The sequence below is a fragment of the Rhinolophus ferrumequinum genome, chromosome 11 (genome assembly GCF_004115265.2).
Source record: "Rhinolophus ferrumequinum isolate MPI-CBG mRhiFer1 chromosome 11, mRhiFer1_v1.p, whole genome shotgun sequence".
NCBI classification, from domain to species: domain Eukaryota; kingdom Metazoa; phylum Chordata; class Mammalia; order Chiroptera; family Rhinolophidae; genus Rhinolophus; species Rhinolophus ferrumequinum.
The window spans coordinates 33,278,001-33,298,515 of NC_046294.1; the positions used below are offsets into that span (position 1 = coordinate 33,278,001).

General features: G+C 38.1%; 2 protein-coding genes across 3 annotated transcripts in view; both read right to left on the reverse strand.

Annotated features, from left to right (window-relative positions):
- The window catches only part of NELL1 (neural EGFL like 1), a 755,117-nt gene that overhangs the window by 255,411 nt on the left and 479,191 nt on the right, over positions 1 to 20,515 (reverse strand). The window lies entirely within an intron of this gene.
- LOC117030332 (isocitrate dehydrogenase [NAD] subunit gamma, mitochondrial-like) lies at positions 858 to 2,027 on the reverse strand. The gene has a single exon (XM_033120367.1). It carries the CDS (start codon positions 2,025 to 2,027, stop codon positions 858 to 860), a length of 1,170 nt encoding a protein of 389 aa, XP_032976258.1.

Here is a 20,515-nt window from a genome sequence, read left to right on the forward strand (position 1 = left end):
GCATACTCTTTCCTTGAAAGAGAAGCAAAGAAACTAAACCACAAAAAACTGAAATAGTGAGCATGGAGTTTAGAGTCCATTGTTCTATTTGTAGAGCAAAGATGGGCCCAAGACCTATTAACTAGGGATTTGACCTGTAGACTCTCAAATCCAACTGGAAGGAATTCAAGAATCCACTTTTCAGGAGAGCTGCAGTGCCCAGGGATGTCCATGTGTGAAAAATTATAACAGAGAAAATACCTTCTTAACATAAACAAGACCATGGGGGGGGGGAAATGGGGCATCTAGGAGGGAGTGGATACATTCTGTACTAGTTCAACTTTATTCATTATTGAGGTTATAATGTATATTTTGTAGGCAAATTTTATTGCAATAATTAACTCATTAACAACCTCCAGAGAGAAGCCAGACCTCTCTGGAGGCTGGCTTGCTGAATTTTAATGATACCGATAAACAGAAAAATCCATGTGCCAGATTTTAGGAACGCTCCAGGACTTTCCAAACAGCTCAGATTTATTTAGTGTATCACATCATAGAGAAGTATGAATTGTGGATTAAAATAGAGAAGAATTTCTCAATACATATATGAGTACAATAGAATAGGTTTGGTTAATTTAAACAAGCAATGTTGATGGCAATTAATGCATTTTAGTTCAATAGAAAAATAATCAGACTTGATTAACTCCCCCTCCCACCTCTTCTGAGTTGGAGTAGAAGCTAGTTTATTCTGAAGTCCACGCTAGCCAAGCTGGCTGAGGTTTCTGAGTGGGTAGACTAAGGCGAAGAGTGGGTCAGAAAGGACTTTGGGGGATAGCTGAGCTCCTTTACCATAGCTCAGCCTCCAAAGTACTGACCTTTTAATTGGTAGCACTGATATGATTTATGATATCTTTAATGACATCCAATGTGGTACCCTGGCCTCCAATGTCTGGAGTATGAACATGTTTGTTCGCCAAAGATGTCAAGACTGCAGTACGAATGGTGGTGGCATAGCAGTGGAGCTTGAGGTAATCCAGCATGATACAACTTGCCAGCAGCATGGCCGTCGGGTTGGCCATATTCTTATTGGCTATATCCCTGCCTGATTGCTTTGCAGCTGTTTCAAACATTGCATATGTGGGACCATAGCAGGCACAAGGCACAAGGCCTGGTCCTCCAACCAACCCTGTGCAGATACTGTTGACAACGTTGCCATAAAGATTGGGCATCACCATGACGTCAAACTGTTGGGGTTGGGATACCAGCTGCATGGTGGCTTTATCCACAACCATGTCTTCCATGGTGATCTGAGGATAGCGGGACGCCACCTCCCGACAACACTGCAGGAAGAGACCATCTCCCAGTTTCATGATGTTGGCGTTGTGCACAGCCGTCACTTTCCTGCGCCCCATCTCCTGGGCCAGCTGGAAGGCATATTCGGCAATGCGCAAAGATCTGACCTCAGTAATGATCTTCAGGCTCTCTATCACTCCTTTCACACTCTCGTATTCCAGGTTGCTGTATTCACCCTCTGTGTTTTCCCGGATAGCGAGGATGTCTATGTTACCGTGCCGGGTCCTCACACCTGGCAGACTCTTAAAGTGGATAACATTAGCGTAGAGATCCAGAGTGGTGCGAAACAGGCTGTTGAGGGATCTGTGGGATGGTGGCAGGTTGTGGTTCGTTTCAATGTGGCCCTTCAAGGCCACACGGTTTCGACGAACGGACATGATGGCACTGTGAAAGTCCTCCTCGCAAGCAGCAGAGCTAGTTTGCACCACTTCAAAGTCCACAGGCACACAGGCGCGTCTGAACACAGTCTGGACTTGCAGCATGAGCTCAGGCCCGACGCCATCCCCGGGAATCATAGACACCGTGTGCCGTCCACCATACTTGGCTGATGGAGGGACACTGTACTTGAGTGAGAAGCTCCTCGGTGAGATCTCACGGCCAGGTAAAATCTCCCAAGAATGGCTGAAAATAGTAGATCGGAACACGGCCTTCACAAAGCAACTGGCAGTTGTCAGCATCTTCCGTGCCATGGTCATCAAGGGGAGATTAATTTCTGTAAAAACATAAATTGACTCTTGCGCTTGCTTTGAACTGGCTTCTTTGGTAGACTTCTAAATCCATAATTCTTGCCTAGGTCACAATTGTCTCTCCTTCCTGGTGTTCTATTTCGGACATTCTACTGCAGTGTGATAGAGTGAGAGCTAGTCAAGCTGAGCGGTGACGTGTTATATAATAGAAAATACATTTTGGAATCGGATAATAGTTTATGAGGCACATCCAATGTGCTAAGCTTTGTATGATATACTTTTTTAAAACAGCATTTTGCATTTTTAGCGCGGTTTTAGGGTCACAGCAAACTTGAATGGCATGTGCCGAGATCTGCCACATATTGCCTGCCCCGACAAAGGCACAGCCTCCTCCAATTGTCAAAATCCTGCACAGGAGCGGCACGTTTGTTACAAGAGATGAACCTACATTTACACACCATTATCATCAGAAGTTCATAGTTTAAATTGGGGTTTACTCTTGGTATTGTACATTCTGAGTTTCGAACAAACTCTAATGACATGTATCCATCATTTTACTATGCAGCGTAGTTTCATAGCCCTAAAAACCCTCTTTGCTTTGTATGCATCCCTCACGGTCCCCTAACCCCTGGGAATCACTGATCATTTTAGTGTCTCCATAGTTTTACATTTCCCAGAATGTCATCTAACTTGAATCACATACTACTGTAGCCTTTTCAGATAGGCTTCTTTGACTTGGTAATATGCAGTTAAGTTTCCTTCATGTCTTTTCATGGCTTGATAGCTCATTTCTTTTTATCACTGAATAATATTCCATTGTCTGGATGTGCCACAGTTTATCCCTTCACCTAGTGAAGGACATCTTGGTTGTTTCCAAGTTTGGGCTGCTATAAACATCTATGTGCAGGGTTTGTGTGGACATAAGTGTTTTCAACTAATTTAGGTAAATAACAAGGAACACAACTGCTGGATCCTATGGTAAAGTATATTTAGTTTTGTTAGAAATTGCTAATCTGTCTATACCATAAAAGTGTCTGTATCACTTTACATTCCCACCAGTAATCAATGAGAATTCCTGTTGTTTCATATCCTTGGCAGTATTCGGCATTGTTAGTGTTCTGGATTTTGGCTATTCTCATCGGCATGTAGTGGTACCTCACTGTTATTTTAATTTGCCTTTCCCTAATGACATATGATGTGGAGCATCTTTTCATACGCTTACTTACCATCTGTATATATTCTCTGATGCAGTGTCCGTTAAGATTTTTGGCCCATCTTTTAATTTGGTTGTTTGTTTTCTTGTTCTTGAATTTTAAGTGTTCTTTGTATATTTTAGATAACTCCTTTACCAGATGTGCTTTTACAAATAATTTTGCCCGATCTGTGGCTTGCCTTCTCATTCTCTTGAAGAAGTGCAGAAAAGTCTAGCTGCTTAATTATTTGTTTCATGGATCCTGCCTTTGGTGTTGTATCTAAAAAGTCATTGCCATAACCAAAATCATCTAGATTTTTCTCCTATGCTTTCTTCTAGGAGTTTCATAATTTTGCATCTTACATATAAAGTCTGATCCATTTTGACTTAATTTTTGTGGGAGGTTTAAGGTCTGCATCTAGGTCTTTTTTTTTTTTTTTTTTTTTTTTTTGCATATGGATGTCCAGTTATTCCAGCACCATTTGTTGAAAAGTCTGTTGTGTTGCCTTTGTTCCTTTGCCAAAGATCAGTTTACAATTTATGTGGGTCTGTTTCTGGGCTCTCTGTTTTCTTACAATGATTTACTCATCTGTTCTTCTGATAATACCATGCTGTCTTGATTAATGTAGCTGTATAGTAAGTCTTGAAGTTGAGTGCTGTCAATCTTCCAGCTTCGCTCTTCTTCAAATTGTGTTGGCTATTCTTATTCTGGGTTTTTTGCCTCTCCATATAAACTCTGGATTCAGTTCATCGATAATACACAGAATAACTTGCTGGGATTCTGATTAAGTTTTTATTGAATCTATAGATCAAGTTGAGAAGAACTAATATCTTGACAATATTAAGTCTTCCTGTCCATGAAGACAGAGGTTTCTCAATTTATTTACTTCTTCCTGGACTTCATTCATCAGAATTTCATAATTTTTTCCTCATATAGATTTTATAAATATTTTGTTTGATTTATATCTAAGTATTTCATTATGAGGGCTGCTAATATAAATGATATTGTGATTTAATTTCAAATTCTACTTATCCATTGCTAGTATACAGAAAAACAATGGACTTTTGTATATTAACTTTGCATCCTGAAATCTTGCTGTAATCATTCATTAATTCCTGGAGTTTTTGGTTTTTTGTTTTTTTTAAATTGATTCTTTCAGATTTTCTACATAGACCATCTTGTTATCTGCGAACAAAACAGTTTTATTTCTTCCTTCTCAATCTATATACCTTTTAGTTTCCTTCCTTGTCTTATTGCATTAACTCAAAATTCCAGTATGACATTGAAAAGAAGTGGTAAGAGGTGACATCCTTGACTTCATCCTGATCTTAGTGGGAAAGCTTTGTGTTTCCATCATGAAGTATAATGTTAGCTGTAGGTTATTTGTAGGATTGTTTTTTTTTTTCAAGTTGATGAAGTTCCCCTCTATTTCTAGTTTACTGAGAACTTCTATTATGAATGGGCATTGGATTCTGTCAAGTGTTTTTCTGCATTTATGGATATAATCATGCAATTTTCCATTTTTAACCTATTAAAGTGATAGATTACATGAATTGATTTTCAAATGTTGAACCAGCCTGGCATACCTGGGATAAATCTCACTTGTCTGTGATGTATAATTCTCCTTAAATATTATTGAATTCAATTTGACAATATTCCGTTAAGGATTTTTGCATCTATGCTCATGAGAAATTTTAGCCTGTGCTTTTCTTTTCTTATAATTTCTTTGTCTGGTTTTGTTAATAGGGTAATAAATGCTGGTCTCATAAAACGAATTACAAAGTATTCCCTGTGGTTCTATTCTCTGAAATATATTCAGAGAATTGGTATAATTTTTTCCTTAAATGTTTTGTAGAGTTCATCAGTGAACCCATCTGTGCCTGATGATTTCTGTTTTGAAAGGCTATTAATTATTGATTTAATTTTTAAAATATATACAGGCATACCACAGAGATATTAAGGCTTCGGTTACAGACTATTGCAATAAAGTAAGTTGTAATCATTTTGCTGGTCTTGTCTTCAATTTGTAAAAAAAACACATCTGAGAAGCACAATAAAGTGAAACACAACAAAACAACGATGCCTGTATAAGGCTATTTAGACTGTTTCTTCTTATATGAGTTTTGGCAAATTGTGTTTTTCAAGGAATTGGTCCACTTCACCTAGGTTATCAAATTCAAAATTATGGGCATAAAATTGTTCATAGTATTCTTTTATTATCCTTGTAATGTCCATAGGATCTATAGTGATGCCCCCTCTTTCATTTCTGATATTAATAATTTGTGCCATTTCTTTTTTTTTTTTTTTTTTTTTTTTTTAGTTAGCCTGACTCAAGGCTTATTTTAAAAAAAGAAAAAGAAGAAGCTTTTGGTTTTGTTGATTTTGTCTATTGATTTTATCTTTTAAATTTTATTAATTTCTTCCCATATTTTTAATATTATTTTCTTCTTCTAACTTTGGATTTAGTTAATTCTTCTTTTTCTATTTTCCTAAGGTGAAAGCTTAGATTATTGATTTTAGATCTTTGCTCCTTTCCACTGCTTTCACAGCTTCCCACAATTTTTGATAAGTTGTATTTTCATTTTCATTTTGTTCAAAATATTTATTAATTTCTCTTGAGATTTCTTCTTTGACCCATGTATTATTTAGAAGTGTGGTGCTTAATTTCCACATTTATTTGGGGACTTTCCAGCTATCTTTCTGTTATTGATTTCTAGTTTAATTCCATTTTGGTCAGAGAGCAGACATTTTATGGTTTCAATTATTTTGAATCTGGTAAGGGATATTTTATGGCCCAGAATGTGGTCTGTATTGGTGAATGTTCCATGTGTGTTTGAGAAGAATGTGTATTCTGTTATGGTTGGGTGAAGTAATCTATAGATGTGAAATATATCCAGTTGATTGATGGTATTGTTGAATCCAAATATGCCCTTAGTGAATGACTTTCTGCCTGCTGGAGTTTGTTCCTTTTTATTGTTGTTAAATTTCTAAGAAACTGTTAAACACTTTTCCAAAATGGTTGTATCATTTTATATCCCTACCTGCAATGTAAGAGAATTAGAGCTTCTTCACATCCTCACCAACATTTGGCACTGTATTTTTATTTTCAGCCATTTGAATGGGCTGTGGCAGTATCTCACTGTGTTTTGAATTTGCATTTCCCTTTTCACTATGATGTGGAGTGTCTTTTAATATATTCTCCCAGCTCAGAGCTACAAGCATTAATAACTCATATTTCTAGAAATCAACCAGTCAACACTGGAAAGCTGGCAACTTCTATACTTTCCAAAGTCATCCCAGCTATGCCATTTAATTGAAAATTAAGCATATCATCCACCACAATCCCATTCTAACTTTCGGGCACCAATACCTCTGATGCAGGTTATTGGTTGTTGGGGGAGGTAGGTGACTTATTTATAAAGACTTCCAAAGACTGTTAAAATCCAAGAAGCTGAAGTCGCAGACTTAATAATGGCTACCATTATAGAATACTCACCCCAACTAAGGTGCTGTGCTGGATATTTTACACACATATTCGTAACCCGCCAAGCAGGCATTACAGTCCCCATTTTAAAGATGAAGAAATTGGCTATCACAGATCCTACAAATTCATATTATTGTGAATGAACAGAGAATGGCAACAGGTGAGATGAGCATCTTTCGGGGTGCTAGGGGCCTAGGCCCAGGCTTTTCTAACTTGATCAACCTAGGATTTCATTGACATGCAGATTCTAAATCAGTAGTTCTGTTGAGGGAGGGGTGCAGATTCTGCATATCTTAAGGAGCTCCCTAGTAATACAGGTTCCACTGGTCCCCTTACCACACTTTCAATATCAAGGGCCAGTCTTCACCTCCACACAAAGTCCAATCAGGTCAGAGCCAGCACTTGGTGTGCTTGGAGGCCTGCTGGGAGCAAAGAAAGGAAGCAGTGCTGCTCCCTCCTCCTAAAAACTGACAAAAATGACTATGGAGTAGGAGCCAGCTGGGTACCCGCTGGTCACTTAATATGTCAAATAAGATAGATAATAGCTGTCTACCACCAGTGCCAGAGGATAGAGCAGATGATAATGCCAGGATAGAACAATGGGAGAAAAATAACCCAGACCTAGTTACACAATTTTGTTTCTACCAATGGGCCACCCTTACATAAGCATGTACTCCAGTCCTCTTCCTACCCACTGGAAAGGAGATAAATCTTTCAAAAGTATGAATGAAGAAGAAAGAAAGCCCTGAGACTGGGATCATTAACTGGATGCTGTTTAAGACTTTAATAGCCAGACTGACCTACAAATATCCCTGGATGATGGAAAGACCTTAACCTCAACAGAATATAAAAAGGTACGTGCTATGCCATTATAAGAATAACAAGAGTGCCATAGTTTCACATATTTGAGGAATAAGAATTCAACAAAGTCTAATGTAAGTGTGATGTTGAGACAGTGGAAAAGGTTTACGTAAGGGAAAGATATAATCCATCATACATTTAAAAAATGATCCCTTGAGAGGATAATCTGGAGGATAAACAGGAAGGGGACTAGCCTGGGGGAAAGTAGGCAAATCATAGGCTACCACTGTGCTTCTCAAAACGTGATTCCCAGAACAGCTGCATCAGGACCACTGGGAAATGGTTAAAAATGCAACTTCTTGGAACTCTCCCTAGAATTATCGAATCTGAAAGTCTGGAGTTGGGAGCCAACAAACTGCGTTTTAGTGATTCTGACACATTCTGACATTTAAGAACCACTGGGCTATGAAGCGGTCCCCATGGAAAATGATGAGCAGTTGTGCTAAAACGAAGGCAGTGAGGAAGACGAGAAATATTTTCAGAGATATTTAAGGATAAACAAGACTGGGCTATTCACCTGGGAGACTTTGCATATTATTCTTATTTTTAACAGATTGGGTGAATGATGGTGCCATTGATAAAAATGTACAACACTGAAGAACAATTTGGGTGGGGGAATGGGATAGAAAATTAGTTCAGTTTCAAATACAATGTGTTTTCGGGAGCCTCTTAGAATATTCACATACAGATGCCCAGTGGGTGTCTTACTAAATGAGTCTGCACCTCCAGAGAAAGGATTGTGGGTGATGATATAGATGAAGAAGACATCCAAATATGGGAGTTAACCATACAGGAGTACATAAAATAGCCTCGGGCAGAGGTTTTCAACTTTTCTTCTGCTGTGACAGATGATGAATGGCATTCATACGAGACATACTCCCAAGAGTATACTCAGATTGTAACGAAAACAAAACACACACAAATATGAACAAAAGTGGTTAGTTAGATAGAGCCAAGAGTTCCCAAACTGTTTGTTTTATAGGTCTTATTTACAAAAGCAGTTTACTGGCAAATGATTAGCAAAATCATTTATTTAATGACCAAGAAACACCATTTTTTGAGGAAAAAATACTGGGGGTGCCAAAAAAATGTATACATATGACTTGTATTCATCTTTTGATACTGGTATATATTGAGTATTACAATTTTAATGCAGTGTTTTTCTTTCTTAAAATGTCTATACATTGTTGGGGGTACCCTCTGTATATATGGCTAATCTAATATAAAAACTATATAAAGCTATATTTTAAAGATTAAATTCAGATCTTTGCAGGTAATATAAAAAATTAAGCACGAACTAATAAAGAAAAATAACTCATATTATATGGTTAAAAAGTATTGCATATCATAGTTATATTTAGTCATGATGGTAACATATATAGTATTATTACCCATGTCATTTGGATGACCACATTGCCTTTGATTTGGAAATTGTAACTAGAGTCTCATTCTCATTTCTAGGCTATAAAGATGCATGCACGTGCCTTCTTCTTCTCTCTTCCTTATTAAAAACGTATCTGTGGGTAAAATCAAAGAAATAAACACAAGTATAAATCCACAATTTATAAATTATAATATTTAAAATCGCTGTAACTATCAATGACACATCAGTAACCGTAGTCCATAGATATATTCAGCAAATAAAAAGAGGCTATGAATTCTGAGCAATTGACTACCAGCTAACTCTGATTCCACTTTTCCTCAAAGAAGCAAGGACACACTATTAAAATGCAAATGAATGACTGTGCCATTCTTATCATGGCAACTTGGAGATGAGTGTAATTATTTTAAAAACTAAATCATTCATAAGTGCTTAGAGCTTAATGTTTATGAATAAGTGAGTGGCTTTGACCTGTCATGACAGATCATAACGTAGCAATGTGTCATGACTCTAAAGTCAAGAAGTGCTAGGCTAGGAAGATGCTTGTGGAGAAAGCACAGAAAAACGATGATGCAACAGGGGATCAGCATCGTGTGAGCTATTTGAGGAGGAGGATTAGGAAAGTGATCTGTGTGGTAGGAGGAAAATAAAGAGAAAGCGTCCTAGAAGCCAAGAGAAGTGAAACACTCAGGAAATGAGTGGTTAGCAGTGTCAACAACTTGTTAGAGGTTAAATGAAATTAGAAGTGGCAATGGTGGAGTTACTGTCGATCCCCAAGGGGCTGTGGACATTTGTGATTGAGAGCATGGGCACCAGAGCCCACTGGGTGCCATGTATGACCTCTGCAACCTCTGCACGTTTCCTGGTCTCTTTTAGAACTTATATTCACGTGGGAGCAGACAGCAGAAAATGGTAGCTGGATGATAGATAGATAGATAGATAGATAGATAGATAGATAGATAGATAGATAAACAGATAAGCAAGCAACTCATAAGTGGACCTTGTAATATCAGAAAGAAGAAACAGTATGGAACAATGTAAAACCTGCTGTTTTCAAGGAGCAGACCTTCTGGGTAGTATTAAACTAAATGTATCTGGGTAGAATGTGAATGGGCAGTGGGTGCCAAGTGGTTCCTAAGGGACCCGGCTGGCACATGCAGAGGATAGATTTACTGCGTACCTGGGCTGTGACAGTCACGGAAGGGCTTCAGTCAAATCTTAAAGAAGGGCAAGCAGCAGGAAAGTACAGAGGGAAGCAGAGGATTTCTGAGACGGAGACAAAACTGAAAGGTCTATAAGGTACACTAAGCTTCTGTTCAGCTGAAAGGAAGGGTTTATTTAAGAAAATTGTGGCAGACAAATGGGGAAAGTAAATTGGGGTCAGAGGGCAGAGAACCAAGAATGGCAAAGTAAGAAAATTTATGATACCCTGAAAGCAATAAAGAAACATTAAAGTTTTGAAATAAAAATACAAGGTTTTGAAATACTATACTACTTTGAAAAGGAAAATGTGCACTTAAAATAAAAAGAGACACAGTAAATTTTCAATGCCCAAGACGACTTCACACTAAACCTTTGCATTAATGAAAGCAAAAATTTTAAAACATTATCTCTCTCCCTCTCTCCTTCTCTCTCTGTCTAAGAAAACTCCTGAAATCCATGTCATGTTGTCCTACAGAAACAACTATGTACATTGTTTTACCCATACTTTTCCTAAAATGATCAATATACAAAGATTTAATTTATTCCATTTTCTCTATTGCACACCTACTACAATTTCTCCCTTCTTTCCATCACTATTTAATAACCACAGAAGAGCTGACAGATGAAAGTAAACCGGAAATGTCCTCCTTATTTTCCAAAAGAGAATAGACTTTATACAATACCAAATACAGTGTAGAAGCCCTTGTTTGAGGAAGAGCTATGCTTATTTTGATACTAAGAAGAACTTTCTGGACACAGTTTTCATTTACTAAAGGAACATCATCCCCACCCAGCCCCTGCACAAAGGTTATCAACATGGGGGTGGGGAGTTCACATATTCATGCATTCTTCTATGGTTTTTGTCTGAAACAGTGGAGTTTATAGTCTAGTCACAAAATCGATGCTTAAGCAGCAACATTAGCATTTGCTAAAAAGAAGATAGGCAAACATTCAAGATGACAGACAACTTAGAAACAGCTTACCTTTTATCTTCCCTTCTAACTAAACTTTACAACCACATGAACAACTCTATTAAATACTTTTCTACATAGAGTGTAATAAATAATACTGAATGTCCACTGTAATTTAGAAGGAAAAAAAAAGAAAAAAATATTTTTAAAAAAAAAACAGGGGAAAAAATAGTTTTCTATTACTCCCTGGGGCCTTGACTAAGTCACTCTAAATTCTCTCTCCCTATCTGGGAGGACTGGTCTTCCAAGAACTATTCTCAGTGTGATTATATTATTTTTCTTCAACTATTCTATATTTTAGAGCCTTTCCTCTTAACCAGGATATGGGAAAATAATCTCTCAGTGCTAATAATGATTGGATGAATGAGTCAATTAAGCGCTCTGTGACTGCTATCTCAGTTTTTAGTTCAACTCACACACACACACATTCCACAACTGTTGACATCAGCTCAGGCAATTATATACTGTAAGTTTTCCCAAAAGTTCCCAACTTCACTTTGCCCAAAATCATAGTCTCTGTAACACACACTCCACATTCGTTAAACCGGTATGATCCAATTTCTACCATAAGGTTCTTATAATAATTACAGAATCTGGACATTGGAAAGGGCTTTCTAAAGCCAGCTATTTTTGCCAACTGGCTTATCCCTGGTCCATATAACAAAGTAAATATAATTATACAAACCAAAAAAAAAAAAAAAATGTTCTCAATGGGATTCCCTCGAGCTTCCCTATCCCCTCCCTGCAAATGCTCTCCCTTCATTCAGGATGGAAAACAGCCTCTGCTGGGCACCACATCCAAGGCTGTGTTAAGTAACACTTTATCTTAATTCTAAAAATGCAACTATGAGATAGCTGTCATTCTCATCAATGTGTCAGTAAGGAAACTAATATACCAAGAGGATTAACAACTCCTCCTAAGTCAGCAGAAGTTTCACACTGGGATCTCTTCCTCCTAAGTTGGTGCTTTCTCTCCTGCATTGCGCTGAGTTTCTTCGGTGCTTTTATATGTCTGCATGTGGTCCCCTCCCCTCCCTCTCCTATCCCTGAGAACGAAAGAAAGAGTCCGCACAAAAACCAAATCCCAATGGTAGGCTACCAGGCATTTGACAGATAAACTGTAATTATACAAAACTGAAAATATCCATAAACAAATTCCCCAATAAAGATGGTTGGTTAAATGAAAGCACTTGGAACCCCATTAAATTATTGGTGGGGGGTTGTAACTTTATTCGACAAACAGTACTTAGTTCTCATCCACATTAACTGTAGATTTTTTTTTTTTTAGTTAAAGTTTAGTGGGGTGACAATTGTTAGTAAAGTTACATAGGTTTCAGGTGTACAATTCTGTAATACATCCTCTATATCTCACATTCTGTGTTCACCACCCAGAGTCAGTTCTCCTTCCATCACCATATATTTGATCCCCTTTACCCTCATCTACCACCTCCATCCAAGTGTCCATCGATAGATGAATGAATAAAGAAGTTGCAGTATATATACACAATGGAATACCATTCTGCCATAAGATGAAATAGTACCATTTGCGACAACATGGATGGATCTTCAGAATATTATGCTAAGTGAAATAAGTCAGACAGAAAAAGTAGAGTACTGTATGATTTCACTGATAAGTGGTATATAAAACTGAAAACAACAAAGAAACAAAACAAACAAATGAAGAAACAAAAACTCATAGACACAGACAATAGTTTAGTGGTTACCAGAGGGTAAGGGGGTGATAAGTGTAGATTTTTGAAAGTGGCAACAAGTACCGGTACATGGGTAACCAATGCATAGAGCTTATTTGGTGAATCTTCATCCTCGTAACATTTTCTGGACAACTCCACCTAAATACGGTGTGGGACATTCCTTACTCCTTTGGCCCAGACAGCTTTGCTGAGTCTGGTATCCATGCGCACATCTGGGTTCCCATCTTCTTCATGGCAAATTTCTGGATCTCTGAGTGCCTGAGGGGCTCACTTCTTGAAACCCATTCCATGCATGCGTATGTGAATGTTGACAGTGTATTTTCTGGTTACTATTACCTTGTTGATGGCAGAATGGCCATTCTTCTTCTCACCACTCTTCTTTGAAGGAGTCATTCTGCCAGGCCCAAGTTGGAAAGGGAGAGCACGATGTATTGTGCGAAATCCCATTAAATCATATTTAAGTTTTGTTTGTTTGTTTAAAAACAAAAAACAAAACAAAAAAACCCCTGTATCACTACCAGGACAATGAACATGACAGAGGAGACGACAAAACTGGAAACTGGAAAGCAAATGAAGAAGTGATGACTGAATCTTCAGATATGAAAAAGCTTAATCCCAAACAGAGGGAAAAGTTTAAGAGACAATTTGTTTTGTACCACAGAACCCAAAAGGCCCAGGAATGAGCTGCACCAGATACCTCTGAGTCGCAGGTAAAGGTGGGTTGAAGGTCTCTGTAAGGTAGACACCCAGATCCGCTGCCCAGTTACATGACTGCCCTGCTACCAAGCTAAGGGGAGGTGGGACATTTATGGTGTACGCTGGGAAATGCCATGCACAATTGAGTGCTTATTCTGTATTGAATTCAGGGGAAATAAGTTTATATAGCAAACAGAATGCTGAGAAAATGAGTTTAGATTCCCGAGGAAGGAGTTTTGAACAGTATTTTCTTAAAAAAACCAACAAACTAAAAATGTTTAAAGCTATTGACAATCAAGCATTTCTGAAGAGAATGGCCCAGATCACCCTATAATGGATTCCACTGTCAGCCATCACATCCCCATTTGTACAGAACTTTTGATTAGTATTTTTATTGTCCACCTCTTAAGTGCGAGTGAAGAGCCAGAGTCAAACATTTGAGGGAAGCTTCTAATATAAAAGACAGAAGCCAACACAAATTAATAGAAACAATGAGGAGGGTACAGGAACTCCATTAAGAGAAGAACATTTCAGATAAACTATCACTAATGTCCTAAGAGAAAAAAGACACTGCGTTCATGAAATAAAAACAATATGCCATGAAACTACATAAAAAGGGAAAAAGTGGTCTTAAAGTATAAAATAGCAGCAATAAAAAGCTCAATAAAAAGGTTGGAAGATAAAGTAGAAGAAATCCCCAAATAGTAGGTGAAAATGATAAATACATGGAAATAGGAAAGAAAATAAGAAAACTGGAGAACCAGGAATTCCAACATCAGAATAACAGGGGTGCCAGAAAGACAAAAAGGAGACAAAAGAAGTGAGGATGAGAAAGTATGGGACATAATTCAAGAACATTTACAAACTTAAAAAATTATGAATATCTAAATTCAAAAGGTTCACGGAATGCCCAGCAGAATGAAGGAAAACTATACCCATGTCACCATGAAATTTAAAACTATGGATTTAAAAACAAAGGATGAAAAGTCAGAAAGATTTTGGACTTCTCAAATTCCATATCGGAACTTACATGAGAATGAAACTATGCCTCTAAAATTCTACGAAAAATGATTTACAACCGAAAAACACAATGCCTCTTTTAATTATTAATCAAAGATGAAGATAAAATTATTTACTGGACATGTACCTTTTGTTTACTATGTGTGAGATAGTTTTCTAAGCAATTTTTAAATAACTCATTCAATAAAAGATAGTTTTCAGAGAAGCAAGTTCTCAAAAACTTTTTTCCCACATCCTCTTTGTCATGTAATTAATGGATAGTGGGCTCCATCAAACCAGAGCAGTAAACCAAGAAAGAGCATGCAAGATATACAGGAATAGGGTCTGTTACCCCAGGGAGAGGCAAAATGAATCCCTAAAATCATGGTGAACAGATATTCCCAGGACCTGGGCTATGCAGTGAGCCTGGAAATCAACCAACTTTTGGGAGAGATTTGTTCAAGAACGTGAAACGGTTAATGTCTTTGAGGGTATTTATACAACTGGTGAAAGTTTAGGGATAAGTTATGGTCAATCCATAGTAAAGTGAGCAATAAGATGATAAACTAGATTATTATTGGCAGGAAACAAAGAGTTGTGCAAGAAAGGAAATCAAATATATTCAATAATTCATTTATCAACTATGCACATCATCATGATAACATACAGAATACTGATTTAACAAAAAGATGTGTGGATATCCCTGTGAAAGACAGCCAAACCCCCATGTTATGTGGTGAGAAGCCAATAAAAAAAGGCCAAAATTGGGAATATGAAGAAGTAGCAAAAAAACATGCCAGTTAGAGATACGAACAAAAACACCCAACAAATCTGTTCAAAGCATGAAAGCGGTTGCCTCGAGGAATGGGAAATGGGGAAAGTTTTCCATGAGATTAATCTTTAAAAAAAAACCTTCTAGAATTATTTACCTCTTTAAACTACATGTATGTATAGATTTTATAGAAATACAAATTAATTTTTTAATGTTCAAAATTGATTTTTCCTTTATGCAGCAAAGCATAAGGGTTAAAAGTCAGCAGATTGTTTGAGTTCCAATCCTGGCTCTTTCATTTATAACCATTTGACCATGGGAAAATTGCTTAAAAATCTCTCTCTGCCTGAGTTTACTCTTGCGTAATAATACGAGGGTAATAATACGTTCCTCAGTGCTCTGTGAGGACTGAATACGTGCAATTTGAACAGTCCCTATGCATTAGCTCAATGCATGCTTATGATCACTATTGGTGCAAATGCAATTCGAGGGTATTCTGTATCAGTCTAAAAATAATAGAAGAAAACTAAAATAGTATGCCATTTCATTTAATTTCCACTCCAAATTACGTACATTGGCCAAAAATTATAATTTGAAAAAATTCTAAGAGCCAACGAATATTCTAAATAGTAACAATGTGTTAAGCAAATGTTTGATAACAATACAATTGCTTACTCTGATCACATGAATGTCTATTCCATAAGGTGTAGAAGATTTTTTAATATTATATCCACTTAAGAATATTTCCAGCCCTTAATAGTCTAACCCTCCTCCACTTGACAATTTGAGAAATTGATGGAAAGTATTAATATGTGTTCTAGGGGAAAATGAATTAACTTTCATTTATAATTCCCCCCTTACCAAAAAGAAATTATTTTAAAATCTGTTTTCATATTTTGCAAGCACTTCCTACTTTTTTCATATTTTAGGGACAATATGAATATGAGTCAAAATTCATCCATCTAGAACCTGCTGAGTCAAGAGAGAGGATTCTCGATAACCTTCAAGACGGAACATCACTGGCCCTCAGGTACATGAGGACTCTGCTGCATGTGGGTTAGTCGGCGTGCTTACCGGCTAGAAGACAGACAATCCTCCAGCAACTTAAAACACTTCTCTTCACTGAGCTACACGTCGGAATGGAAAGTCAAAGGATGAGAGTGCACACACCTAAGCGGTCAAAGGGAGGTTAATGTTCAATATGTTTTTTTGTCCCAAACTGCCAGAGACTGTGTTAAACATGAAATATATTAGGAAGCCCTAAGCTTCTAATGAGCCACGTTTGAATACCCATGATGCCAGCACATCATGCTGGTTTTTCCTCCGACTACGCAAAGGGACACCTAATGAAGACATCCCCGTGACACTAACGCAGCCTCATGGACAGTCATCTTTCTGTTTCCTGAGGCAGCCTGCAATACTGCTTGTCAAATCTAATTACCAACAGAAGAACAGAAACCTACCACTTGCCTAGGACCTTGTTAACATGTCCCCAATGAGCCAACATGAAATGAATGCAATGACAGTGTAGTTCACGGGACAAAACCTGGGATACATTGTCTATGGTTACCTGTCAAGGTCTGAGTGTCAGAAAGAATATTCTGTGATAAAACTAAGTAACTATTTTCAGATAAATATATAATGTGCTGGGTTTGCGAAAATTAAATGCAGTCACAGGTGACAGTGCTCGTGTTTTCTGTATACCTGTGGTCTACGTGGGTACTGCTTGATAAAAATATTTTGAAAGGTTCTATGTCAGTTCTGAATCTACACATAAAGTGTATGGATATAAGTAAAGTATTAGCTTGTGCATCTGAAAACTAAGAGTAGTTTACTTTTGTTCATCTCATCTGGAAAAATGCTAGTTCCTCATCTGTAACACTAACTCTACCACGACAGTTAGTGTAGTGTGTCAAGAAAAAAGTTCAGCTCACACCGAAGAAATATTTGTACACTCAATCTTCGTGAGTAGCAAGAGGGGTGGGTAAGGAAGGAGAGAGGGAGGGAGGGAGTGGGGGAGGGGGCAATGGGAGAAATATCCTGGGCTGCTGGTGTTTCCGCCGGCCATTGCCCTCCACTTCGATAGTGTTTGCCACAAAATGAGAGCGTATGAGATGGAAGATGGGAATCTGGGAATCTGCCTAAATCAGTCTCCATTATTCCTTCACGCCTCTGATAGCATTGGTATTTTACTGAATGGGGTTTTGACATTTAAAGACACAGTAATTTATTTTGGGTTGCCTACAATGTGGCTCCAAAATCAGCACTACACTCATCTGGTGCTTGATTACAGAAACTTGAATCTCTTCCAACTCTGCAGGGAAAACTGGTTGTGTTGGACTCACTGAGTTTAACAGCTGTTCTCCTTGCCATCTTGTCCACTTCAATAAATAGCTCCGTTATTTTTTTTTCCTTTTTTTTTTTTTTGGCTCATACCAAAGCCTTGGAATCACCACTCTTGACACCCTATTGTCTCTTACACTTACACCCAATGCATCAACAAAGGCCTTTGGGGTCTAAATTCAAATGATTGCCCAGATTCAACCACTGTCAAGTTCTCCAGTGCTACAATTGTAGTCCATCACCATCTCTCACGTGAATCACTGCACGATCCTCCTATCTGCTCTCCCTGCTTCCATTTTTGCCTCCTTTTTGTCTAAAATCTGCACAGCAGCCAGAGTAATCCTTTTAAAAAGACAAATCTAATCACGTTTCTACCCTTCTCAGAAAACCCCTAATGGCTTCCCTTTATACATAAAATGAAATCCAAGGCACATACCTAACCAAGACCTGCAAGTCCCTGGTGATGTGTGCCTACCTCCTCTGAATGTATCTGCTACCGTTGTTCTTAATCATTTGCTCCAGCCACCCAGGGCTACTTGCAGCGCCTCCAGCATCTCCAGCCTCAGGGATTTCACACTAGCTGTTCCCTCTGCCTGGAGCAGCCTTCTCAGATACCTACAGGGCTACCCTCCTCACTAGTTCAAGTCTCTCTCAGACATCACCCGATCAGAAAGGCTGTTTATATCAAAGAACAGTCTCCTTATATCCTTTACTCTGTAGTTTCTTACCCTCCTTTATTTTTCTTCTTGGCACATATCACTAATTGAAAACATATTTATATACTTATTTGTAGTATCTCATTCCCCAGCTGTAGGGACTTAATCTGTTTGGTTCCCTGCTATACTCACTGTATCTAGAACAAATTTTGGCACTCAATAAATATCTGTGGACTAAACGAATGGAGAAACTATGCTGAGCTTGTACATTATAGGAGATTTAAAGGATCTGCAGTAATCTTAATTGTATATAAATTGCATCTCAGAATTTATTGCCCACATGTGATTCTACTCGAAGCATACGATCAGGACAACTCTGTTAAATACAACTTAAATAAAAATCTGCTAATCGGAGTGAATTGCTTCACTGATATAGGCTAGGTTCCCAAGAGCTAGGCAAGCTAAATCCTGAAAGAGAAATCATTTTGGAGAAAACAAAAAAATAATGGTCTAGAGAAACTCCTCCCTGGTATTTTGCATCTTCTTTTCTCTGTAAAACACCAGTGTGACCACCGGTGTAAAACACTTCTGCTCCACAGGGACTGAAGTCCAAACTCCTTAGTAAACCATTCAGTGTTCCTGGATACTGGCCCAGACTACCCACTGGACCCTTCCTAGAAATTCTCTGTTTTTCACTAACCCAGTGACCCAGAATCATCACATTATACTCTGTTCCCCAAAAAGACCATGAACAATTGTACTTCCATGACTTCGCTCATGTTATTGCTCTGCCCGAAATGTCTACGTTACCCCTCATATCCACTTGGCAAACTCCTCCTACTTGTCCCTTGAAATTCAGATAAAATGTGACTACTTCTGTAAAGTCTTTCCTGACCCCTATTATAGTAAGTCACTTCGACCATCCTTTATAGTGATACCACCTTTAAAGTACATACAATAGTAAAATTATCAAGTTTACACACCATACATTCAACATCCTCAAAGGGATATCATCTTATTCATCTCGAATCTCCAAATTCTAGTGCAGTATTTGGTATGTCCTAGATGCTCAATAAATGTTTAGGGGTGTTAAATCAATCATTTTTCCTCTGCTTCAATAGGCACAATATAAGAGGTTCTTTGTGCAAGACCAGATTTACTTTAGGTTTGAATTTCTCTTACCTCAGGGATATTCTTTTCTTACTCCCCTGACTACTGGCTTACATTTGATCCCACGATCTTATACTCCTCTGAGTTGTCTACTTCCTAAGCTTGGATCAAATTCCTGCTTCTCTGAATGCTCTTACTGGTAATAATTATGGCTACCATTTTCTGAGCCTCTAGCTCTGCCCATGCCTCATAAACTTTCTCATTTAATATGTACACAGCCCCTGAAGTGATAAAATGTGTGAGTGTGCTGGTTAATCTTGTGTGTCAACTTGACTAGACTATGGGGTGCCCAGACATTTGGTCCAACTTTCTTCTGGTGTTTCTGTGAGGGTGTGACTTGGTTGAGATTAACATTTCCATTATAAGACTGAGTCAAGCAGATTGCTGTCCATAACGTGGGTGGACCTCACCGGGCTGACCCTCCCCCCACCCCCATGTAAGAGAAATTTCTCCTTCCCGACAACCTTTACACTGGAACGTTGGCTCTTCCTGACTGATGGGCTTCAAACTGGAACATCAGTTCTACAGCGGCTTCCAGCCGTTAAAATCAAACTGAGACATTGGCTCTGCAAATTCTGGGTGTGGCCAGCCTCCATAAACACATGAGCCAATTCCTTGTAATAATTCTCTTTCTAACTATGTGTGTGTGTGTGTGTGTGTGTGTGTGTGTGTGTGCCTGTGTATAGACATATATGTATATACGAGGTCTGACAATTAAGTTTTCGAACTTGTTGCAACAATGTTGCTAAACTTTTTTGATATCAGAGGGATTATTCATTATGAATTTGTACCAACTGGACAGTTAACTAAGTTTACTATTTGGAAGTGCTGAAAAGGCTGTGTGAAAAAGTTAGACGATCTGAACTTTTCACCAACAATTCATGGCTCTTGCATCATGACAATGCTCCAGCTCATACGGCACTGTCTGAGAGGGAGTTTGTAGCCAGTAAACAAATAACTGTTGAAATACAGCTGATCTGCCCCCACCCCCAAGATATCTTTCTTTATCCTAAGATAAAGGAAATATTGAAAGGAAGACATTTGGATGACATTCAG